Source organism: Electrophorus electricus, chromosome 7, assembly GCF_041902795.1.
Source record: "Electrophorus electricus isolate QZ-2024a chromosome 7, ASM4190279v1, whole genome shotgun sequence".
NCBI lineage: Eukaryota > Metazoa > Chordata > Actinopteri > Gymnotiformes > Gymnotidae > Electrophorus > Electrophorus electricus.
In genome coordinates this window covers 14,116,492-14,142,929 of record NC_137503.1, presented here as the reverse complement: position 1 = coordinate 14,142,929, position 26,438 = coordinate 14,116,492, and the positions used below count along the sequence as shown (strand labels likewise).

General features: G+C 42.4%; 1 protein-coding gene across 5 annotated transcripts in view; it reads right to left on the bottom strand.

Moving 5' to 3' along the window:
* cacna2d2a (calcium channel, voltage-dependent, alpha 2/delta subunit 2a) overlaps positions 1 to 26,438 on the bottom strand; it is a 144,069-nt gene that overhangs the window by 20,264 nt on the left and 97,367 nt on the right. For all 5 annotated transcript variants that reach the window (XM_027000626.3, XM_081716972.1, XM_027000630.3 and 2 more), the window contains 8 exons: positions 18,870 to 19,001; positions 18,373 to 18,430; positions 10,447 to 10,497; positions 8,054 to 8,153; positions 6,400 to 6,561; positions 5,008 to 5,121; positions 4,654 to 4,732; positions 2,424 to 2,473 (listed from right to left, as the gene is read on the bottom strand). In XM_027000626.3, the coding sequence (XP_026856427.1) occupies positions 2,424 to 2,473; positions 4,654 to 4,732; positions 5,008 to 5,121; positions 6,400 to 6,561; positions 8,054 to 8,153; positions 10,447 to 10,497; positions 18,373 to 18,430; positions 18,870 to 19,001 (746 nt within the window). The remainder of the gene's footprint in view (positions 1 to 2,423; positions 2,474 to 4,653; positions 4,733 to 5,007; positions 5,122 to 6,399; positions 6,562 to 8,053; positions 8,154 to 10,446; positions 10,498 to 18,372; positions 18,431 to 18,869; positions 19,002 to 26,438) is intronic.

Here is a 26,438-nt window from a genome sequence, read left to right as displayed (position 1 = left end):
ACGATATCTTAAAGCAGCTGTGAAAGGCACCCTACCCCAAGCGCGGGTAACATTAGCATCTCGCACATATAAAAGCCACTCGCTGTGAAGGCGCACGGTCTTTTATTTTCTTATTCATCCTTGGAACACAGAGGTGCTGACAAGCGTAACCTGTTCTATTATTAGCTCGCTAAAACTCCGTTTAACGCGCCGCAGGGAGATCTTTCATCAGAGACGATGATAGGCAGGCTATTTCACGCGGGAGAGAGGAGGAAAGCTCCCTCCTGGTGGGGAGACACGCCAGAAGGTAAACAGCATTCAGCGGGGGGGGGGGGGGGGGGGGAGACATGATGTCGAAAAAAAACAAAAAACCACTTTCCACCGCAAGTCTGCAGAGGAAGAAGTGATCAGATTGCATTATTAAAGATTGTGAGAGTTTGATGGTTTATGGTATCAGTAGGCCCAACTGTAGTTGAAGGCATATTCTATGACCTGTAAAATTAGACTTTAGCTGAAATGTCAAAACAAATTTAGGTCTCCCATCACTGAGCATCAATGACAAATGTTAAATGTCATAATAAAAAATACAGGGACCTCATATACATGCTAAAGCATTAAATGGTGTTTATTACAGATAATTACATACTATGAAAATTTCCCATGGCTTGGATGGGCTGTAGGCAACATATATTAAAATAAATAAATAGATAGAGAAATTAAGCCCAACTACAGAAGCAGCATAGAAGAAGCTCTGTCACATGCTCAACATAATTTGAGCACTCAGCCAATAGGTAATGCTCTGTGCGTAGGTTACTGTGTGAGGAACAGTAATAAAGGTACTCTGTGGTGGTTACAATGTTAACAGAGAAGTGCAGCCTTTAAGATGGCTGCGAAGCTACAGCGCTGCAGTGGAAATTATGTGCAAAATAGCAAAAGAACTGCAGAGTCTATCTTCTTTGCCTGCGGTGGAGTAAGGCCATGTGTTGTGAAATAAAGGAATCGATATAGCACTCACACAGTGCCTACACCAGTGCTTGGCCACAGGCTGCTGCAGCAGTCTGTCATTTATCAGTGAAAATGAAGTAGCTTGCCGTGAATAATATACTCACAAACACATTGGGGAAATACATTAGAGATGAGAGGAACTGTGGAGAGAGACATGAAGGAGGAATGGAGAAGGAAGGAGAGACGAAGGAAAAGGAGAACGTGGAATGAGAAGACGTGGGCTGCATGTTATGGACAAAACTGCTTTTTTGTGATTACAATCATTTTATGTATTCCCAGTGCCTTGCAATATATTAAAACACACTGGCAAATCATTGATGTGATATAGGTAAAGATTGGATTGCATTATATTGTCCAAAATGATTTACGTTTGTTGGATTGTGTGGATGCTGGGAAGCGCTCATCTGGAACCTCTCAAAATTGTCAGGATGCTCATGGCACCCAATAAAAAAAGTCTGTAAGTATGTGGAGGCCTCATTTGCATATTTCAGCTCTCTGTAGAATCAGTATTGCAACAGCCTATATCGTGATAATGAAAAACAAACTTCAGTATTGTCTAGCCTTCGAAAGGAGTGTATTTTTCTTAATAACCTTTTTTCTTAACCGCCCTCAAAAACTCTGGTAAACTTTTTCAAAGCCAGGTAGTTAAAAGTTTCATTGGCTATGGCTGACTGTTTTTCTTTTTTTCCCCCGCCATGTTTCCTTTTGGCCTATGATGTCTGTAGCCCACAGAGGTGACAAAATTTACAGTGGAACAAGCAGTTGTGAGTTACACAGGTGTGGCATGCTGCTTATAGCCCTACCGATGCCAGTGCACGCATGCACCTGCCGAAGAATATTAGAATGAGCAGCAGGACTCTGAATGCAATTACACTTGGTGTAATGAAACAGCTGACAGTATAATCGTAATCTTGATCACTTTGCCCTGGGGGAGGGTGGCTCAGTGGAGGAGGGGGGTATGTGGTGAGAAGGGGAGAGATAGGATGATGGGGAGAAGCACCAGTTTGATAGTCCGTGTTTGACAATGAGCGAGAGAAAGAGACAGGGAGGGTGGACATTAAAAAAGTAAAAGTGCACTGGGGTGAGTGGGTGCTGCTTAGAGAGGAATGAGCTAATATTACCCCACTGGGCAATATGCCCCCCTGAATTATACTGATGTATAGACAATGGAAAGGAGAGCAGCATTAAGAGATCTTGTTGAGATCTTACCTTGACTAAATGTTTTCATCTATCCATAGTAAACATACCTGATATGGGGTATTTGTACACTGATATAGAATCACCAGAAATATCTTAAAAGCACATAAAAACTGGGACAATGGACTTTGGCTTCTGTGAGTTTCACTGAGAAAGTAATAAACAGATGTGTATAAGGGTACACACACACACACACACACACACACACACACACACACACACACACACAAGTAATGACTCACCTGTGTGTTGATTCTGATTGCTCCAATGGATGGGATCTCAAAGTAGTATCCTGTTGGGTAAAGCCAATGAGAAGCGATAAAAACCCCAACATTATGCAAAACAGTCTAGATATCTCTGAGTATTGGATTTGAGGTTGTGCAAGAGAGTGAGAGCATGTAAGGGACAGCATATGCACAACTTCATCGGCTTTATCTCTGTGTCTTCCAGACCATATTGTGACTGGTGGAAGGTTACTCTAACATCCTCAACACTGGCACTGTTTAGCAGTCTGTACACATGTGTGAGTGTGTGTGTGTGTGTGTAAGTGCACACCACTGACCATGCTGAAGCCTAACTGTAGGCAGAGAGTAGAGGCACTGGCAGGGACAATAAGCCCACTTCACTAAGTTATTAAAAAGAAGAGTGTTTATACAATGAGCTGCAAAATGGAGGCACTTTCCACAGAATGTTAAAAGCCAAAAAGTGTCTGACATTTTCTACTATGAGGTTCTGATTCTTACTATGACCTACATATACAGTTTTGCGGTTATGCATAGCATCTCAGTCTAGGTCTAAGGAACATGTCCATAACTGCCACATCACTGTCATGACTTTGGCCATGTCACAAAATTATTAGTGGAATTTAACGGTATAAGTGTTACATAAACAAAGAGGAAGTGGTCTTTAATTTTTTTTCTTTGTTGTATGAACTGTAATCATTTTGATTGAAAGTGCAGTGGGACATGGAAGCCAAATGGCGTTAGCGCTGTTAATGTAGACACAAGAAAGCCAGAGAGGGACGGCTTCACTGGGTAGGAAGGATCCTCCAGACAAAAACAGGCCAAGGCAGAGTGAGTCATGTTCAAGGGAGCTGGAGATACTTTCAGACAAAGCACCCAGAGCTAGCTCAGAGACAGGGAACAAATCTGGCTAAATCAGAATGCGTCGACACGAGTCAGAGGTGGCTCATGTTCAGCTGAATCAGAATGCGTCGATGTGAGTCATAGGCAGCTCACCTTCAGGCATAGCCACGTGAGGCACAGTTGGTGGCAGCCTGTGAGAAGCGGTCTCGCTGAGGGCCAGACGGCACTGTGATAACACAGCCCGAACTGTGTCAACCACACGTGCATCTCCTTATTGCCTGTGGTCTAATCCTCCTCACTTGTGTTTAGAGAGCAATGAACACACTGTTCTCTGTGTGCTTTAGAAAGCAGATGGATATAGAGAATCCCTGTCAATAGTTCTCTCTACTTGTCAAAGACTATTTATGCATGTGAGAGATATGTGAGAGAGGGAGAGAGAGAATGAGTATGCATGTGTTTGTGCGTATGTGTGGGTGTGTGAGAGAGAGAGAGAGAGAGAGAGAGAGAGTGAAGGTTTGGGATCAATCAATGTTTTTGGGCAGCTGTCTGTGAGTGTAGGTTTTTCCACAGGGTATGGCATCTTGTGCGTCTTCTGTGCCAAAGGAAAAGAGCGAAGCCCTTTTGACTTTGCGAGGGTGTCGAGGGTGTTCCTCTGTTGGCTTGTGATACCAGCATGTAAAATGGAAAAAGCAGAGTTGAACCCCATAGAGAGAGGTGGAGAAAACCCTGCAGCATGCCTGCCTGCTTCCCTCTCCACTCAAAGCATGCCATTAGAGTGGAGAACACTGCCACTCAAAGGGCTAAAGCTGGAGCTGTTCTGGCTGGAGATGGAGGAAAGTCAGGGTTAACGCCCAAAATCCAGCTCCTCCTCGGCTAACTTTGGGGGGGGGGGGGGGGGTTACCTCTGAAGCACTTTGGCGCTTTTCACAATAATCAGAGTTTGGACAGTAACAATCATTATGAGAGTGCCAAAAGAGAGAGAGACAGAGAGAGAGAGAGGACGAGAGACAGAGAAAGGGAGAGAGAAGGAAAGAACGAAGAAGAAAAAATTCTGTGCTGGTGGGTTGGAACGAACAGCATGCGTTGGGGTTATATGATGTCTGTGGTTGTAATAATATTGTAGATATATTATACCCTAAGCTTGTTTCAACTGAGCAAAATGGCATATTTTAATTAAGCAAGACTTTAGGGGTGCATAGTTAAATCATAGCAGTACTCCAGGGGGATTAAATATAAGGAATGTAACGCATTAAATGTGTAAGTGAACTTAATAACCCATGCCATAGTGCATTTGTTCCAGAGATGTCATAGGTGGAAAAAGTACTGCTGCTTTGGTTTAGTTTGGCTCAATTTCAGCTACCCTTGAAACACTTGTTGGAATGCCAACCTTTGTTAGCACAGGCGATCCACTGCAGCGGTGCGACATCGTAATTGTGCTGGCCCACAGAGAAGGTGAAAACTCGGACCTGTGAGAGCAGGAGGGACGCAAAGGGACGGTTAGGCTGCGTGCCAGCGCGGGACAGGGCAGGGTGGTACCTGCACATCTTAAGTACTGCGTTCCACATTAAATAACCCAAAGGTTGTAATAACTCAGTGGGTCCTGGCTCCTAAGCGCCCTGCGTGTTTTTCTTCCAAGCCTTTCTTTAGCAGAGTTACGTGTGTTGGAATCTCTTTAGGTATTAGATTGACCACTTATGCGTTAATCTTAAATGGATTTCTTGATTGGCAGTGCTGTGCTCACGGTTTTATTGGGCCAGTTGTACTTCTCAAAGACCTCTTCGGCTCGGTCCTCTCCTCCATCTGTGAACATCATTATCATCTTATTGCAGTTTGCCCTTGGAGCACTAGTAGTGTCCTGTAGGAGAAAAGGGTCCAAGCGAAAAAAAAAGAGAAAATCGTGAATGGAAGAAATGATGAAGACTCCAGTCACATGACCTCGGCTCCACGTCTGAGTGCGTTCGCGTTCCACTTTGCCTTTACTGTTTAATGGCAGTATGTAGGTCTTTCTTCTTCAGAGGAAAAGAGGGAGAGAGTCCATGTCATTGCAACTGTTTTTCTAATCACATATCTGCTTTTGTGCCCAACTGCTGCCTGATGTCCTGTCTCTGAAGAGCTACTCAGAAGTTTTGTCTCCCTCCCTCCCTCCCTCTCTCTCTCTCTCTCTCTTTCTCTCTCTCTCTTTCTCCCCTCCAATCACAGCTGTCATTGACATTCGCCCAAAGCCACATCAGTCTGACAAGATTCTAATAAAGATAAATAATACTGCTGCAATCATGCATTTCGGCTCCTCCCCTCTCCGCCAATCAGGACCGTCCGCCGCAGCGGGCAGTGATTAAAATGCCTTCGTGGTTGTAGCTCTGCCAGTGATTAGAATGGCTGGTGAGCTGGACGGGTGGTAAGGCAAACAGAAATAGAGGATGAAAGCTTGGCTCCCAGTCTCTGTCTAGCACAGCGCGAATGCGAATTCATCTGTGTGTCTGTGGGCCAGCTCCTCCCAGCCTCTCTCATCAATCATACCATCAGGATCTGTTAGACCTCCGGCCTCCCAAAACACACACACGCACGAACGCACGCATGCACGCACACACACACTTATACACATAGATGTGTAGACATGCACAAATGACTAAAGACACTGCAGTGGTTATACACACCACCCTGTACTGTCAAAGGACAACACTGCTCAAAAATGAAATTAGTAATGAAAGTAATTCTGCAATGTTTCCCAATAATTTCTTTTACAACCATTACATTGAAATCATCTACTTATGTACTACACATCTACTCCTGGATGATATAGTGTACTGGGTAACAACGCTGCCTTTCCTGTGGGGGACCACCTACCTCTGTAACAAGACTGAAAAGTCGTTCTGGATAAGAGCGTCTGCCAAATGCGTACAGTGTAAAAGTACAGAGTACCAGTATGTAATGGTGATAAAGTCAACTAGTGGAATATCCACCGAGAAAATGATCCGTCATCGGTCTAAACTATATTTAGATGTTTTATCTATAGCAAGAAGATGTTTGGGGATTCATGTCAGATCAAATAGGAGATGTGTTCCAAAAAAACGCTTGTGAAATAAACCAAGACTATTACTACAATGCATGTGTGTGCGCATGTGCAGTGTCTCACATTTAATAGCTGCTCAAAAGCAAACTGGAAGCCAGACTTGTAGACTGTCGTCCCCTTGGCATGCATTTGCATCACCTTGTCTTTGAAGATTTTTTTATTTCTCAAGTTGGCCTGGACCAGTGTCTTAAAGCACGAGACAACAACGTCTGCCTTTTCGTTGAACTGAGCCATGCGGAGAGAGAAACGGAGAAGAAGAGAGAAAACTATTAAGAGGCATTTAAAACACTTTGGAGGCATTTCAACATTTAATTCTTCTCATCCATTAGGTGTAAGAGCAACATAATCTGTTTTTAATTCATGCTGTTTTGACTAATTTACATCAGAAATGTTTTGGCAATTATAGTTCATATGCCAATACTATCAAGAAACAAAGCCCATTTAAAAAACATTTAGTCAAAGATCGGTAATAGAAGACCAGCTAAGCTTGTTTGTAGTAAAATGTAATCTAACTAATCTTTTTCTAAATAAACATTAAAAACTGGACTTTGATATATTAAGATTGGAGTATGGGGGAAATCTAATGGTGAAAGGCTGTGTGTAAGTTTGTGAGTGTGACCGTGTGTGTATGTGTCTGCAAGCATGTGAGTGCGTTAGACTTCTGTCAGTTTTCATTGGCCTACCCCCTCAGTAACAGCTGCTACATCAGGTGAAGCATCGCATGACTGGCACTCAGTCTATACAATCACGGTTTAGGAGGTGGGATGGGGTGTGTGTGTGCGTGCATGTGTGTGTGTAACTGTGCACCTCCCAGTAGTAAAATGTATTCATTACTGTGTTCTGCTGAAGCAGGTGTGCAAAAAATAAAAAATAAAAAATCCACACAGAAACATAAACAAAATGGAAAAACAAGGTAAGTGTATATGTGCTGCCAGGTGTGCGCCTATTCTGGTGCACATTTATGATTATTTCCGCGCTCCAGAGCTGTTAATGTCAGACTCTTAATAGCGTTTTCTCTTGAAGGTCAAGTTTCAAATGGGCTGACATTTTAGGGTTAGGATGAAGGAATGGTGGTTCAAATACGAAAGTTTTAGAGCGCTGACATTTGTTTGCATGCAAGTCTACGATTACAGAGAAAATAAGAAGCACAGACCTGCACACTCACCTGTCTGCATGCACGCACATTCTGTAATGTGACCTAAGTCTGCTTTTATTTGTAAGGGCTGCAAAACAGGCTGAGGGCGGGGTCAGATTACTGCTGCTCATTTTGTCCTGTCAGGGCTGGGATTTAGACACACATTTTCACTAAGAGCCATAGATTAGCCCGGATTATACATGTGGGCCACTGCTGTTTTACTAAGTGTGTATGAGAGTGGAAGGGCTGAATTTCAGGGTGCTGTTTGCTCACTTTGCAGGACACAACATTGCCAAGATTAGGACTGTATACTTATGGCTATGGACTGGCTGTGTCCAAGGTAAATTTCCCTGTGGGACAGTAAAGTCTATCTAATCTCTTCCCAACTCAAGGTCTTGTTTAAACACACCACTCACATGCACAGCAGGAAAATGTCATAAATTCCTGGAATAAGCTCTCATTTCACTTATGTTCAAGTATAAAAAGGGGCATTAAAATTGATTGAATGAAATAGTAGGTCAGAATAAGACTAAGGGAAAACATCAACTGATACTCTGTTCCAAGGTGTGAGTGTGGACTTACCTGGACTACATTTACATAGTCATCATCAGACAGCGTGTCCAGCATCTCATTAACAGACGTTTTCATTAACTTCAAAGTCAGTCCACTGACACTGCCACTCCTGCAAATGCATACAGACATAAATTTATAACTCAAAGGTATAACATTTGGAAAACAATTACCAACATATAGTAATTCTAATAAATAGAAATATATATATCAGAATGCTTATATTTAAAATAAATAAATAAATAAATAAAATGCAGCGTTTGGAAACAAATGGAGCAAAAAGCTGTTACGAAGCAGCACTTGTTGCTAAGCATCCTGCATTGCTTTTCTCAGCCACATCCATCAATGTGAATCTAGAATGTGAGTTAAAACCTGACATAGCAGTGAGATGCAGAAGTTGTGGGTGTGGGGTGTTTCTGTTTTAGGGTTGATCACCAAATATATATTTAAGTGTCATACGGTGGACGGGTTAAAAATGCAGATAAGGTACTATATATATATATAGAGTAAATTTCCAGAAAAATCTCTTACTATATATATATATATATATATATATATATATATATATATATATATATATATATATAGAGAGAGAGAGAGAGAGAGAGAGAGAGAGCGAGAGAGAGTATGAATATAGAGTGAAATATTAAAAATTGTTGTGAAGTACACAAAGTTTCCAGAGAAACGGGACGTGTTTCACTGCCGATGAAGGACCTCTTTTTGAAATGCAAAGTGCTTTCACAGCTGATGAAGGACCTCTGTTCTGCTTCTCTGGAAACTTTGTGTACTTCACTACAGTTTTGATTATCTCCACATCTTTTACTCAATACAATGCAGCAATTACAATGTACAATGTACCTTGAATCTTCCTCAGACAGATATGTATGTAAATTACTGACCATGATCTCAGTAATGTCATGGCATGGCCCCCTCCATCTAGATTCCACCTTATGTTTGTTTGGCTCTGTGTGTGTGTGGGTGTGTGTGTGTCTCTTCATTGCCGCACCCCTCCCAAGTGTCACACCTGACCCTTGTTAACGTATGCATTTAAGGTCTTGTTTAGTTGTTAGTCTTTGTCGGTGTTTATCCTCATGTATGCTGTTACCAGCCACTTTGTAGTGTTTAGAGTCTTGTTTAGTGCTTGCAACATTTTGTCTTGTTTACACATAGTGTCACTGTTCGTGTTTTGCTTCTAGTTTTGTTACGTGTTATAATAAACTTCTGTGACACAGCTTGTCTTTGCCTCCTGCCTCACCTCCTCAATGTTACAAGTAAAAATGTAAAATGAATATTACTGTGTTGCAAACCTATTAACATAGACAAATGCATTTTGACTGATTAATAATGTAGTAGGACATATTCTAATAAGTGATTAAAATTTAAAATTAAGTGATTAAAATCCATTTTTATTAGATTAGATTTGCTGTAAGGAACATCTTTATAGATAAAATGGGCACTGCATTTATATTTCCATGTTACTGTCAGTAAATAAAGGGAACACACCATTTCACATAGTTTTAAGCCAATCATTGCAGCCCTGGACTTGTGTGCTGCCCTGCTGGAGTAATAGGAAACATCAGCTTGGGGAACTAGAGCAAAAAGACTTTCTTGGGCCTTTGACAATAATGTCTGATTAAAGCAGATTACATCTAACAACCTGCCGCATTTTCCCAGGGAAGAGAATATTTTGTTACTGTTTGTTGTCTTACACAAAAGGAACACTACAGCAAATGAAATTCTTAACACAATATTTAGAAAATAATTCGCAAAATAACTTCTTGGGCATATATTAACAAAATGTAGCCATGGTTATCTATTTGTCAAGCAAACAGTACCTCACATATATGAGGATTTAATCTGTTCAGAAGACTTTATTCAAAATGGTTTTGTTTCAACATTAAAATTCAGTATAGATACATAAATTGCACCATTTTCATTCCAGTAAATCCCTTTCTTCAGTGAATTCCACCAGTTTGAAAGCAATCAGCCAGGTTACGCTAGAGGTTATTTCAATATATGATACATATTATTACTCACTATCATGTATTTCAGATAAGATCATGATCTACTGTAGAACACTTAAAAGTCACCTGCTGAAAATATAACAGCAATTCAAACAACAATTCCCAAAGCTAATGCCATTTTTCATTGCACATAATCTTGAAGTCAAGAATAAATACCTTTGTAATGTACAAAATGTGCGTTGCTTTGTTTGTCAACCTGTTGCTGTAACTAAAATGCTGGTCTTATTTTTGTGACTTATTTTAAGCCAACAGGTGGCACTAGAAGACAACACAGCTCTGTTGTATTTGACTTTTTGAATTGATTGATGGAGGATGTGTGTAAATGTGAGCATGAGAGACAGATAAAGAGAATGTGTGTGTGTGTGTTGGGGGAGTACTTACACATCTACTATGATGACCATGTCTTTAGGAGAAGAGGCACCCTGAATATACCTGTTCAACAAAGACATTAAACTAAGAGTCAGTTGCAGACATTACAGACCCATTTATAACTTGTTACTTCCAGGCCTAATCCATTTGAAATGTTCAGCAACCCCATTACTTTGGCACTTGACGATGGGCTGAACCACAGAAGGCAGCAAAATAAATATTGGTGTTGTTCCATAATACATTACAAAGCGTTGTTTCTTTACGCAGGTAGAAAGTGTTTTTGCTGTTCCTAGCATCTGCAAGCTCATTCCAAACATAACTATTACCATGTCAAACTCCTCTTTTCCAGGTCTAAATGACCTCTAAACTAACTTTTATTTGTCAAACATCACAAAGCTTTGCGCTGCAGTGCGGTTATCTTGGACAGGCTGTGTCCTGAAGCCAGCTGGGATAGGCTGTGTCCTGCATCTGACTCATCAGGATGCAGAAACACACATTTGCCAGTTTGTCTGTCTTCTGACATCTCTGTGCTAGTGCTAGCAAATCGCAGCTCCTGTCCAGGGCTTCATCTCTTAACGACGTTGGTGGCCGTTTTTAGCCTCATGCTAAAACGAGACAGACAGTGAAAGATGTGTGTCACCATCAGGATAAAGGAGGAGGTGGAGAGTCTGGTGCAGGGTCTGTTTACGGCTGATAGAGCATGACATATAGACTTGAATGAAAGGAGAAAAACAAGAATGAAAAGATATAGGAAGGCTTTTCCACACGCAATTAAAAACGCATTACGCCGGGTATAGTCGGCCAGAAGCCTGATGAATGAGGAATGGGGGGAAAAAATTGCATCGGGTCTGCATTTCGAGCAAGCTGGCCGCCGTGCAGACAGGTAGTTAGCGTCGTACGCTAGCAGGGCCAGACCGGTCGTCTGGGATCTCTTCTTCAGCGGTAATGAGACTGCCGAGACGACGTGAGGAGCGGGCAGACCGGGGAGGCTTTCTGAAGCATGGCCAAGTGCATGTGTCGCATGCCACTCCAAAGGGGAGTGAGGAAACGTGACCCTTGGCTCTGAGGCAGACACAGTTCATAATACCACTTAAGGATGGTAATAGTGAGAGGGGACAGCATCAGTGGTGCTGGACCTTCACTCGGAACACACTTGGACTTGGGGGTTGGGGGTGGTGGGGGTACCAGCAGGGAGGAATTCAATTATTTCTGATAACAATGAATGCCACATCAAAGTTAGTCTCATTCCTCTCATTCCTCATGATCTGCACTGACATTCAGAAATCGTTCTGTAGGCACGACGCTTTTATCGATTTAATTACTGATTTAAAAAAAAAATCATATTAAATTTTTTTTTTTTATTTGAGTGAGCACCAGTGTGTATGAGTGAGAGGCGATGGCTTCTAAGCTGAGCTTGACAGAAGCAAGATGTGTGTGTGTGTGTGTGCTTGCATACACAAAAGCATGTGTGTTGTACCTCTAAATGAGCTTTGATGCAATGATGAGAGACTGAGAGTATTTTTTTTTAAATACTGTAACATTGTTACATTTTGTCTGTACTTACCTGAAGTTAAAATAATTCATTGACATCATTATAGCCTAAAATAGCCATTATAGCCTAAAATAGCCTAAAATACTTTTTCAACTTCATTAATTTGGCTTATAATCCTAAGAAGTATGATTATACCAATTTCCTCATAGTGCTATATCCTTACCAAGCCCCTATTGTCCTTTCAGAATGGTTCCAAAGCAATTACACTATAATGATTTTTTCACATGCAAAATATTAAAACATAAGAGTACAAAGGGTAAGCTCCATCTTTTTAAGGTTATTTTCCTGTTTTTGTTAGGTTAGATAGCACTAAATATCTCTATTCATTACCTGAGCTATAAGCTCTTCTGATATTACTTTCAATCTTCTGAAAGAAAGTCTGAACATGCAGAAAAAAAGGGCTTCATTCTTAAACCAATGAGGCCATCTCAAGGCCTTTGCGAAGCCATGCTAGAGTATGATAGAGACAGCGAGTGCTTCTAGATGTGTGGGAAAACCAGAAGCAATCAGCTGCCTGTGCCCTGATGACATGATGCATGCTCTGGGGCACTTACGCTTGGCCGGGCAGAAACTGCACGGAGTCCCCAGTTGCACCTGTGGCCACCCGTGGCCAGGGGGTGGGGGGCGTGTTATTACCAGGGCAGGAAGATCCCTCTCTCATCTGATACTATGCAAAGCAATCGCGCTTCGGCAAGCGGTCAAACAGCAAGGAGCCACAGGGAGACGGATAAACACAGGAGAGGATGTTCGGCGGCTGAGAGAGAGCTTTGTCCTTGGCCCTATCCCACTGAGGTTTGGGTCTGTTGTGCTGTCTTAGTAAAGTCCTCCCTCAGGTGGATATGGGGCTAAGATGGCAGGTTGGATATCATATCTGTCTTCACTATTCGACTGCATTTTGGCATCTCTTTCTTTTAGAACCTTGCTAATTTGACCTTGCTGCGTCTGGTTTCTTTACCTGATCACATCGCCTGACACTTTATAGACTATTAATCCTGCCAGTTATAGGTGACCTTTGCTGCAAGGTTCTCCTTTTATATTCTCCATTACATAGTGTGTGTTTTTTTAACAGCCCCAGATTTTCCCTTTTATTGAGTAGTCATCCCCCCCCCCTTCAGCTCCTGCTTTTCTAGCCATTTTTTTGTTTTTTCTTTGGGTTCTGACTGCCGGTGACAATGTCAAAGATGTAACTCTGAAGCTGCGAGATTCAGAGTGAGGCTGGTAAGCTAGCGACCCTCCCAAGCTGAGCCAAAGGGGCAGCTGGCCTTCCCTGCCCCTACCCCATGCCGCCCAAGCCGTCCTAGACCCCGACACCGTGTGTGTGCAGCTGCCTGCCGTATCCAGATGTGCCGTTTCTGCATGGATTCCGTTCTGTAATTACCCATCCACTACGGCCCAGCGACGCCATCGCTTCCCACTCATTACCCAGACTCCCCGGTGCCCGGGCCAGGTGACGCACAGATGGGCCTGGCTGGTGCCACTGTGATCCTGCTCCCATGATACCCCACCAAAACCCCCCATCACTTCAGTGCTCAGCGCCAGACACGCGCACGCACGCTTGCCCGAGTGCTGGAGCAGGCGCCGGGTAGCACGGCTACTGCTTCTGCGTTTCCATCGTGGCGAACATCTGTTTCCGTTTCGACATGGAAAATGCAGGCAGCTCATGTACAACAAGGCACATCCATACAGTATGCAGAACATATGCTTGAACAGATACATGCCACCACATGTCCCAAAATGTAAGAAAGTTATAAACATGGGCTGGTAAACCCACCAGCAATAAACCCTCTCCTGCAGGTAATAGAGACTTGCTTTGTTCAGGTGAAACCTAGTGGAACTAATTTAACACATGTGGATTTACTGTGAGTACTCAAGCATTAGAGCCTATTCAGCCAAGAACATAACAAATTCATTCAACACCATTCTACATATAGAACAGCCACACTGAGGTGGTATGTTACTAAAATGCCATGGTGGCTTTTATCAGGAAAAAGGGGAAAAAGCAATTCTTTTATGCAAAATGGTCAAACAGCCCCTCTATGTAATAATATGCTTATATATACTTGCTAGATGGCTGGGTGGTAAATTTCAAGCCCAGTCATAGTATGCAACATTTTCCAAGATGACAGAACCATATTTCGAGGAAACACCCCCACAAGTTAAAGCATGGATTGGTACTCCAATATGGTCTGCGTTGCTTTGATTGGATTGCATTCCCTCAGTAGAGACATTGCAATTCAAAAGCCACTTTTATCAAGGTGCAGTACTGCTTTAAAAATCAATGCTTTACTTCTGAAAGGACAGGAACATTCACATGAGATTGTGTTCCTGCTCCATGACCTCTGTCTCTGTCTCTCTCTCTCCCATGTCACTCTGTCTGGATCTCAATGTCCTCTCGTCTTTCTCTCTATTTCTCTCCCTCCCGTTCTGTCTGTTCTTTCACTGTCTTTCTGTGCTTCTGTCTCTTTTCCCCATTTGACAAGGTGCCGGCTAAAATTAGCGCATTAGAAACGAACCGATTATCGATGCTCATCTGTTGAAATGATATGCTTGGGTGACATACATGCCACGCAGCTGTTGATTTCTGAACGGAAATATTCAGGTGTGACAGGCCATGGAAGCAGGGGGACAGTGCATAATTGCACTGTGTGTGTGTTTGTGTGTCTGTGTAGACATGAAAGACAGAGGCTATGTTGGAAAAATGTGTTTATACAACTTCTTAACATCTATTTAAAAAGGTGTGTGCGCATGTAAATATGTATGTGTATGTGTTTGTGTGTGGATGACTGTGTGCATGAGTATATGTGTTTGTGTGTGCTTGTGTGTGTACATATGCATGTGTGTATGCATGCTTGTGCACGTGTGTATATGTGTGTGTGTCTGTGTGTGTTTATGTGTGTGTCTGTCTGCCTGTGTGTATGTGTCTGTTTGTCTGTCTGTGTGTATGTGTGTGTGTATTTGTGTGTGCGTGTGTGTGCACTGATGGGCTTATTATTTTATGGACTGCTACTCCCCACTCTTCCCCAGCATGGGTCTGGTGAATAAAGATTGAATTAAGATTAAGTGTAGCAGAGTGTGGAGCACTGCAGCCATGGCAAGACGCTGTCTTGCCTTTATTTATCCAACGTTTCTGTGGATTATTCAAAGGGTCTGATGCAGAGATTCACATATAAGTTTTGCAAGATGACCACAGAAGTCTCTGTTTACCTTGCATAACTGTGAAACTGAAGAAAACAAATTACATTTCTGGAAAAAAAAATATTCCAACACTATCTGACATAGGCTGATAGAGCATGCAAAAAATTAACTTAAAAATATTGTTACTTTAAAATAACTCAAGCAGATATAAAAATAGTTATTTGAATTATTACTTGAATTAGTTAGTTTATATGTAGCCATCTAGCCATTGTTTTTCTCTCAGAATATCTTTGATGTGTGCGATTACATTCATAGGGATGCACATCCTGAGAGACCACCGATTTCACACACAGATATGGGAGCCTTAAAGAAAAGGATATGGCTACTGTTCTTACATTTTTATGATGCAGAGCTGACCATTTCATCATTTCATTCCAAATCGTTCATGTTCAGAAATCTTGACTGTTTGCTCTTTGTTGTTACTTCAATACCTGCTATCAAGGTGGCTTGTTAAAGGGCTGAAGCATTGTGGAATGTGCATTGAATTAAAGTGATTTTAAAATGTAATAGACGAATGTAATGAAGTAAATCTTGGAACTGTAATTGAGTAAAAGTAGACAGTAGAAAGTAGAAAGTATACTCTTTTAAACTCAAAAGTATTTAATTTTTTTCAAAATGTTACTTAAGTAAATGTAATGGAGTCAAGGTAGCAAGCACATTACTACCCACCTCTGCCATCAGAAGTTGATACAAGTCCTCTGCAACTATGTCTCCACTCACACAGACTTGACACACCTAGTTAAAAGCTTTAAACGTATGCTCATAAGTTTAATATGTTTAATCTCCTATCTTAAAATATTAAGACAGAAATTCTAAAATATTATATATATATATATATATATATATATATATATATATATATATATATATATATATATATATATATATATATATATATATACACGAAGCTCATTCTTGATGAGTCTCAACTGCTCACCTGTGAGGTTTTGTCAATTCAATTACCAAACTAAAAAAACTATAACCCAAAAACCAAAAAGATGATTTTTGTGTAAATGTTATTCCACTTATCTAGTCTCATCACAGAACATGGCTATCCCCTCTCTGGCTGTCAGGCTGTCTGCCTTTTTCCTTTTCTGTGAAGCCACGGGAGTAATGCGGCAGCTACCCAGCCCTTCTGGCTATGACATTTCTGGATCCATGGATCTGGGTGGGTTTGAGCAGCTGCCATAATATTTACTGAGGGGCCAGATTGGCTTTTCCCAGAAATCAATATCCGCTCTAGGCCACTATACTGGCTTGAACCTGCACGCTAATAGCATCCCTGTAACACTCAGCTAACAGAAACACACCTCTGTCTCTATACTTTCTCCTTCAAATCCTCTCCTCACTCTGTAATCTCCAATTCTCCCACTACTAAGTCCCTAGTTCGTTCTCTCTCTCTCTCTCTCTCTGTCTGTCTCTCTTTCTCTCTCTCTCTGTCTCTCTCTGTCTCTCTTTGTCTGTCTCTCTCTCTCTCTTTCTGTCTGTCTTTGTCTTTCTATCTATCTATCTATCTATCTATCTATCTATCTATCTATCTATCTATCTATCTATCTATCTATCTATCTCTCTCTCTCTCTCTCTATATATATATATATATATATATATATATATATATATATATATATATACATACATACATACATACATATATATATATATATATATATATATATATATATATATATATATATATATCCCTTTGATCACACTACCAGTCTCCCTGCCCTCTTTCCATAACCAGTGCTGACACAGGCAGAGCCACGTCAGAGCAATTGGAGACAATTAGGAATGTTGACTGGCCCATTCATTTTCCTGGTCAGAGTTAAGAGTTAAATCAGAGGGGGAAAGGTGTAGGATTGTTGCCTTGCACTGACAGGGAAAGTGCCCGGGGTCTGCACTTTCCATCCATGCAGGGATGTACGCCCCGGTATGGGTAGATTCAACTCACAAGCTCTTTTAAGAAGACTTGCATGAGAACCTCATGTGTAATTGCCCACGAGTGCATAAGATGATGAGGTCTATGTGCTACACCTTTGAATGATGCTGCTATTTTAGTATCTGATGGCATGGTCATATCGGCAAACAAACTCCAGCTTGGGTGTATTTTGTGATGCATGTCAGCACATGTGTCTGTGCTTTCGACACTCTGGGTTCCTCTAGTCTGTCTCTGTTGGCGTGTCGACAACGCTCTGTCACCTGAGATGCGGGAATCGTGGAGTCATATGGAGAGGAGAGCACACAGAGGCAGCATGCTGGCCCATAATCACGCAAACTTGACCTGACACATCCTGACTCCCCTGCCCCCATCAAGGCCCTGCCACTCAGCGCAGCTGGGCACACGTTGCTAAGCAACAGTCTGAAAGGGGCTCTTGAAGGGGATGGGGGGCGGGGTAGGGTGGGGGCTAGGAACGGTGGGCAGAGAATGGACCGGAGAAATAATGCAAATTCACACAGAAGCATAGCACCGCGGCCGCATGCACACATGCGTACATGGCACATACACACATCCTATGGCCCACACACTCAGGATTACAGGAAAACTAGACAGCGCAAGTGGTTTCTTCATCATCTTCCCATCTCCTCAGCTTTGCCTGTTCCCAGGGCTCTTCTTGCTTTGATGTTCACTCGCACACTGAAAGCTCCTATATAGCACATTGAGGTAACATGATTCATAAAGGGCTTCCCATGTTTCACTTGTCAGTCACACCATCGCTCTGCTGGGCTTAGCAAGCTGACTAGCGACGAGACTTTGTTGTTCGCCCTTGGGTTAACAGAATTTCACAGTTACATGGGGATTCCTTTTTTTCTGTGTGAGTGCACAGGGGACAGTTGCACGGAGTGTGAACTTAATTAGCCTGTCACAGAGGAACCTTGTTAGCACCTTGCTAGCACTCTCCTGCTCTGGGACACACAGGATTAACCAGCTTCAGACTCCCCATACAGTCTGTTAGCATGCTAGCACGCTAGCTGCTTAGCACCTGGGCACGAGGTTGCTTCCTCACTATCAGCTTGTCTTTACAACCCGCATTTACTTGCTGTGCTATGTATAGCACAGTGTTTCAGATTCCATCTGCTCTAGGTGTGGGGAACAGAAGGGGCCTGGACAATATCTGCCATGTCAGCTTTGCGTGTAGAGGGGATCGCTCCACTTTCCCACACACTCTGCATACATGAAGCCCTACACTCACCAAGGTCGCCTCCTCACATCGTACAGGTCGATCTTATACGGTGTTCTCCATGGTGTGGCTGGCAGAGGGGGAGAGAGAGAGCGAGAGAGAGAGAGAGAGAGAGAGAGAGAGAGAGAGAGAGAGAGAGAGAGAGAGGGCAAGGTGGTGAAATATAATCACTTCAGAAGTTCTCAGAACTTAAATTGAAGATGGCAACAAACAGATCACGAGTGACAAAATACTACATAGTATTTAAAAAAATATAACACTTATTTCAAATGATTACATTTTATATTAAATGCACTTATTTCTGAAAAGGAACAGTATCCATGTTTGATTGTTTTTTGAAATGGGTCTTGATGCAAACTTAATTGATAGCGAAACATACTAATTCATCCTTTTCACTAAAGAACATGAGAGGCTTGTTTAGTCTAGCTCCGGATGCCAGACTACATGGAACAGTAGAATGTCGTCTGGTTCACTGGATCAATGTTTCTATATGCAGCTCTGAGCCTTACCTGGGTAATATCTAGTGACTCCAGTGGCACTGCCAAAGGCCTGCCAGCGAAGCGAGGGGTCCTCGCGACTGTTATCGATAAACACCCTCTCCAGCGCCTGGGTCCAGTTCAGCTCATTCAGAATTGTGGGTGCTGACAGAGAGAAAGAGATTCATTATCCGTTTGTGTTTTTAAAGCTGAAAAATTATTCAAAATGAATACAAGAGTCTCTAGCCCTTCTGTTGCCATGCGTACTGTATGCCACGCAGCTGTCCTCTATCTGTCCTGTTTAAGACCTTGAATCTAAACCCCTTTAAATTAGTTCAGCTGATTATCTGCTGTGTACCTCCAAGGTAAAGGCAGGATGGAGAGCCTGCAGGAAGCAGGTCTTCATCACTGGCCATTTTCCTAAACGCCAGGCCCCTGTTGGCAGGACCGTTTTGTGCGCAGGACCATTCTCAACCCAGCAGTGTCACAGATGTGTGTGCAGAGCCCAACAATAACTGTGCCTGACAAACCTAGGCCAGGTCAACAGTGTTTTCATGGAATGCTGTGCGGAGAATGGTCTCAAACAATATCTCGTAAGCAGAAACTGACCGGTGATGAATAGATAATGGATAACTAACTGTGTAAACTTATAATAGTGCTCCTAGGTGCTCATAAGTTGACCTAATAAAATTAATGAGTGTAGTCAGTGAGTGTAGGCACAATGTAATATGTTAGAGTAAGGCAATGCTCTGGAAAAATATATACACAATCAACTGTCAGTCAAGACAAATTTGAGGAAAGAACCACCTGAAATCTTGGTTGAAAAAGGTAATTGCACATAGAAGCAAAAATAAGTTCCTGTAGTTTTGTTACAATTGGTTGCCACATTGAATGAAATAAAGCACAATTCTGTGAGCCTGATAGCTTATGTTTCTTGAAGCTAGACCACGTTCAACTCTCAGTTTTCTGGTCATGCTATAAAGACTAGGGTTTAGAGGCTGTGAATATTATTTAACTAGCAGTGGTACAGATTAAGCACAAGCACTGAACCTTTCTGAAATACCATGATGAGAGCAGCTAACCTAAGAGATTCAGATTTGGAGTGAATTAATTATTTTCCACTCTGGAGCATTACTAACAAATAATACAGTTCATTGTGTTGATCACTGATGTCAGTATTATGACAGGAAACTGCAAACATTCATATACAGGCCTCATTTTTGGGACACCTTCCAGAATGACTGTGGTAATCTAATGCTCCAAAGAGTAACAGCAAAACTTTAACCAATTTTTACTTCTGAATTAACGTTGTTCATTTAGTGAAAGGCAGATATTTTTGATAATGGCTGAAACTAGACACCAGGCCAGATGTCAGATGCCCATAAAAATGGAAATTTGCTAGCATATGCTTGCCACTGAGCAAAACCACCAGAGGACAGCAACCCCCCCACCTCTCCACCTCCCCATGGTGCCCAAGACAAACAGAGTGAGATCAGATGTGACCTTGGGTAATGCAGTGTTTGTGGTGCGTGTGTGTGTGTGTGTGTGTGTGTGTGTGTGACTGTGAGCTTTCTGCAGTGGCTCTTGGAAAGTGGACCTGTGTGTCATTGCATGTTTGGCTCCTGCATATTTGGCTCCTACCTGTCGCTGCATGTTTGTCTCCTGCATGAACATGTTTGGCTCACGAATGTCACAGCGTTTCCGGCTCCCACGTGTCACCGTGTGTTTGGCTCATGCATGTCATCGCATGTTTAGTTTATGCGTATCGCCATGTGTTCGGCTCCCGCGTGTTGCCGTGTGTCTGGCTCCCGCGTGTGGCCGCATGTTCAGCACCTGTGTGGCAGTGGCCATCGGCCCTTTCAGCTTGGGTCAGGTACTAGCTTGCATCCACTGCCTACATGTCATGCAGCCACAGACCTTTCATTTCACCTATCCTCCTCTCTCTTTTCCCTTGTACTGCATGTCCCAGTTAATGCATATATACATCTCTCTCTCTCTCTCTCTTTCACTCCCTCTATCGCAGCCTGTGCCTTTTCTGCTTCTCGCTCTCTCTTTTACCCACAACAATGCTAGTGTATGTTGGGCACATTTTACATTTTAACCTTCTGTCTGTCATTCTCTCTCTCTTCTGCTCTCTTCTCACATCCAAATCACCAGAAGCCACTATCAGACAGCTAGTTACTACTTAATAGCTACATACACACCCGCACACACACACACACACACACACACACACACACACACGAATGCTATCAGGCTGGTAATGGTGAACTGATTAGAGGAGAAACAGAGGATGAGAGAGGGGATTGTCCTGTGATTTAATCAGCGAAGCAGCTGGGGTTAGATAAGACAGAGCCAAACACGGCCCAAACATGCCAAGGGAATGCAATACCCCACCTCACCAAGCGAGCCTCCAAGCCAGAGAGCCCCACCCCAAACTTCTCCATATATCCGCCCAATATACCCTCTCGTAACACAGACATGGCTGACCGAGGCATCAGTGACTGACACATTAACCCAACACACAGAGGGTTAGGTTTTCAGTCCTCAATAAGAGGATTTGTGCTGGTTCGTGCTTAGTGTTAGATATACAAACTGTGTGTTACTGCATCATGCTTACAACACAAAGAAAAACAAGCACTTTGTAATGGAGCGAGGTTACAATGTAAATGTACATTTACTGTGTAATGTAATGGCAAAAACAGGACAGTCTAGACCAAACCTGCTGCAGGACTAGAGTTGAATGATGATGGATAGAGCCAGTGCCGCTTTGATGTTTTCTGTCCTGTGTGTGTGTGTGTGTGGGGGGGGGGGGTGCGTTTGTGTGTGTCTTTGAGTCAAGGATACTATGACAAATGCCATAGCACACTGCTTGTTCTGGACACCCTAGGGGGTATGCAGATATGATGCCTCCTCTGGTGTCAGCGGACAATGGCCTACACACACATGCGTGCACACGCGCACATACACACACACACACACACACACACACAAAGTCATGCATACGAGCACTGAGCCCTTGCAGGTCATCTGCCCAGAAATATGAGCGCTTGGCTGATAAGAAAACAGGGGAGGAGGTGTGCTGATTTATTTGTCGAAGACACAGTGCGACTTTCTCTGGACAGTTGATAAAAAGAAAAATACCACCAAGAGAAATTCATGGGTGGTTCCGCAAACTCTTCTTTGAGAAACGGTTCCCAGGCTCATCTTTCAAAGAGAGAAAGAGAGTGAGAGTGAGTGAGAGAGGGAGAGACAGAGATAGAGACATGGAGAGAGGTATCAAGAGGGACCTGTGTTAGCCTTAAAAGCTAATCCATCAGACATAGTCCCTTTGACGCATTTAGGAGGTGTGCTTGTGCTAAACGTTTGGGCCATTACTGAACAGGACTTGGTGTGTGAGATGCCCAGGTTATACAGGCGATTTATGAGCTGTGGAGCACGCCAGCAATGGCTCAGTGTGCCTCCCCTCCACTCCTATTACTCACTGAGGGACAGCAGATATGCTCTCCAGGGTGCTGATGAGGAGACATTCATCTACAGGTGACGGGATATTCACACGCACACACACGTACAAACACATACACATACACAGGCTCAGAGAAAATCTTTTCTCTGACACTGACACATGTAATTCATGCAACTTTACTCACAAGGTCACACACACTATTCAGACAGATCTCACACACAAGTACACATTTGTTTTCATACCTTTTATATATATATATATATATATATATATATATATATATATATATATATATATATATGCAACTAAAACAAATGTATGATGTATTTACAATTACTTATATGAAATAAGAATGATCTAACCCCTGACCTTACCTCAGCAACCAAAATGTAGTAGTTTTCCCTTTCCCCCAACAAACACACAACACATAAGTGTGCACGAATACATGTATACACACACACATACCTAGCACACCTAGAGGAGGGGCACCAGCTATCCGTCATGGCTGCCCATTCTGTCTGGATGATGGAGCGTGCACAATTATCTAGACACCCAGCACACGTTTGGAAGAACAATGGTGCTCCTCTGCCTAATTCCCACTGTCCTCTGCCTAATTCGCTTCCAGTGGTGGCCTGCACATGACTGCACATGCCATCTGCACATGCCAACTGCACACTCCAGCATTCAACAACATGTACAGGTAATCCCATACAGGGCTTTCCTATTCAGGTTCCAGAGGCAAAACACCAACACTGACAACAAAAAACATTAATATGTGACACTGCAGCAGTGTCTATCAAAAAGCCCTGGCAAGCAACAAGGTACCACTTCAAACGGCATTGACACAACTGACAGCGAATCGCTTGATGCCATTCAAAATGTCATCTCACTGTTTGGCTGTCAGGGTCCAAGGTCATTACTGGACTTCCTCAAGTTCAAAAACTTTTATTTTCAGTGGGAATAAACTGGAGCAAACAGGAGTAAACTGAACCAAGATTTTGAGCTACAGTTTGGCTGAAATTAAAACTCAGAAAAGCTTCAAGAATCTTGATACACCAAAGAAACACCAAAGGTCTGCCAACAAACTTATGATTCATTAACATCTCCTCCATGTAATTTTCAAGCAATACAGCATCAAAATGTCTATGACTACTCCAAATGTCAGACTGACAGCTTATACTCTCTTGCTTCCTTTCAAATCGTTTCACCCTCTTTAAGAAAGGAAATGAACAGAACTAAAAAAAACAGAGTGGGGACACTCATGAATAACCCCTCCCCCAGCCAGAAGAAAGAAAAAGAAGAAATTTTCAATTAAAATGATACAGTAACCCATAAACAATTGCAATATAATTTGTGATCTTGGCAGTGAGTGAAGGAGGGCGACGTTTTGCGTTGGGGTTTTTAATTAGCGTGCGCAGAGGTGATAGTGCTACTTCGGTGGCTTTGCTGAGGAAAGAGAGAGAGACAATGTGGGGAAAGGAAGGAACTGAACTCTCCTTCCTTCATTGAAAATTCATTCGAAACCCCACAGTTCATTCTGGCTTTTTAAGTTTGTTCTTTAAACCTCACTACATTCCTCCATTGTTGCTAATTTAAAAAAAAACATCATGTGACTGGGCTTTCTAAAGCATTAATGTTTTATTTAAAAAAGCAACTTTTATTTAAAAAAATTTGGTCAACAGTCTTTATTTTTATTTTTTTTTTAAGGGGGGGTATTAAATAAATTATTCATAAACTTCAAGAAAAGGGAGTTTTGTTCTTAAACTAATGAATTCTGTAAACCAGACTGTAAATCATTCTATCTCACTCATTCAATTTTTTTTTCCTTAGAGGAAACTTAAGCACAGTCAATGTGCCCAAACAAATAAACAAACAAACAAACAAGTCCCAAAATGGACCATTAAAACCCATCTTTCTCTGAAGCATGCCTTATTTTCTTCTGCACATCCCATTTTTAAGATGTTTTAAAAATTATTTATTTATTTTTAAGAGCGGTAAAAGAGAGGGAAACAGACCTTGACCATGCGCGCGCAGTGGGGCGGTTAACTCACCAAACAAGCGCTAACCACCTATCCCTCATCCCTCATACACACACAATTAATCTTTCCATTAGCCACCATTTCTGTCACCATCTCCAGCCACAACAATTGTCTACACAGGGTATTTCAACAAAAAGAAAGAAGCAAATAGACAGACAACCAAACAAATAAATGCTTCATGCTAAACAATGAATGCTGAGATATTTGAGGTGACAACATAAAGGTCATCACTTTTGGTACACTCAGAAGTAGCTTCAATACAACTGGAATGACCTACATTAAAATTCTCTCCAAATCATTGTGCAGCATAAATAATATAATCTCAGTCTGATTAGCTTCACTAATGTTAACTGCTGAGCTAATACTGAACAGCTCCTGATTCCTAAGGAACATGCAGGCAGATATTTGAAATTAACTGTTTGATGCTTTATGACCGCTTCCACAGACAGTTTGAGTAAAGGCTCCTCCCCCTCCGAGCCCTTACGGCTGAACCCCCCCCCCCCCCCCCCCTTAACAGCAGCTGGCCCAGCTCGCGCGTGTTTCTCGGGCTTTTCTTCTTGTGCCAATTCAGTAATAAGCGGCAATAATTAGACGAGGAACTGTTTGGCTGTTTGACCTGCGCTAATTAGAAAGTTTGCAGGCTTGGCAGCGGGATTCAGTGCCAGGATAATGAATCATAAAACGGTTCATTATGGCCGAGTCGGGTAACATTCTCGATCTCAATAAACGGCCACGGAGCCCTGCAGAATAATCAAACTGGGTGCGCGCACAGGCAAGCCCCATTTAGACCCCTAAAAAAGGCGCTGGCGAACATATCAAAAAACAAAACAAAAAACTGCCTCCTGCACTGCAGGCTGATGCCATGATGCGTTTTGTTGCATCTGAGTCTAATTCCTTCACTCTTTATCTCTCTCTTAATTTCATCTGCCTCCAGCTGCTCTAAAGCTCCACGGATAACAGCACTCACTAGCTAGTTGGAGATACTGAGTGATTTTGGTGGACAAACGGGTCAAGAAAAAATAACCCTGGTATTTAAAATCTGCTACCCATCCCAAATTCCCTACCTCTGCTGTTCGAAATGGCTTACTCTGAATTTAAACAAACACACAAACAAACAATTACACAGATGTGACCAAACACGTGCGCTAACTGGCTATCATGGCACTAGCAATCTAGCAGGTGTGGAGAATGTGAGTGTGTGTGTGAGTGCATGCCTCTGTGAACTTTAGAACGCAGTAAGATGAAAAATGTGTGATGCCCCTTTTCAAATCCTCCCTTAGCTTGGCGTCACAATGCCCCCACGTAACCAGCCCGTACTGCCTGCCATACACCCTAAAGCTAGCTTATGGTTCAGACATGATCACAAGGTCACAGAAGTGTTAAGTGGCAAGAGAGAGGCACTCAGCGTTTTGACACGCCCTCTCTGCACAGCTCTTAAACTGGCATGGATTTAAGCGCTTGTGTACTTCACAGTCTAGCAGCTATCAGAGACAAATAAGTTAATGGGACTGGTAAACACTTGTTTGCTGTATATCGCACTACTACACAGCCCTGGCATCCAGCCAGCACAACTAGCCATGATCGTAATGAGATATCTCAGTTTAGACAGCAATTTGATAGAGTAATGTAAATGTTTTTACTTTTACTAATTCCATGTAATGGGCCAAATAACAGCAACTACAAAATATTATACTGCACTGTGTCATGAATGCCTCTATGTATTTATACATCAACACATATATACTCACATAATAGCCTGACTACATTAACATTAACATTAATTTAAGTTAAGGACTCTTACCTCCATTGCCCTGTTTCTGAGAATGATGAAGGCACTGTGAATTGCACACTGCTAACTAGAAACTGTTTTTTTTTTCTTTCTTTCTTAGCTTCTGTGACCCCTACCTGACCTCTCAGTGTCAGTTTCCTTGCTGATTATAAATCCTGCATTATGGTGCCTCCGACCTTAACACCGACGCCTCCTTCCTTGCCTCTCCACCTGTGGGTGCCCACTCTCTTGTGCAATTAAAGAGCTGGTAGCCCTTTTTCAAAATTAAAACACTCCCTTTTGGACACTGAACTACAATTCCCACAAAC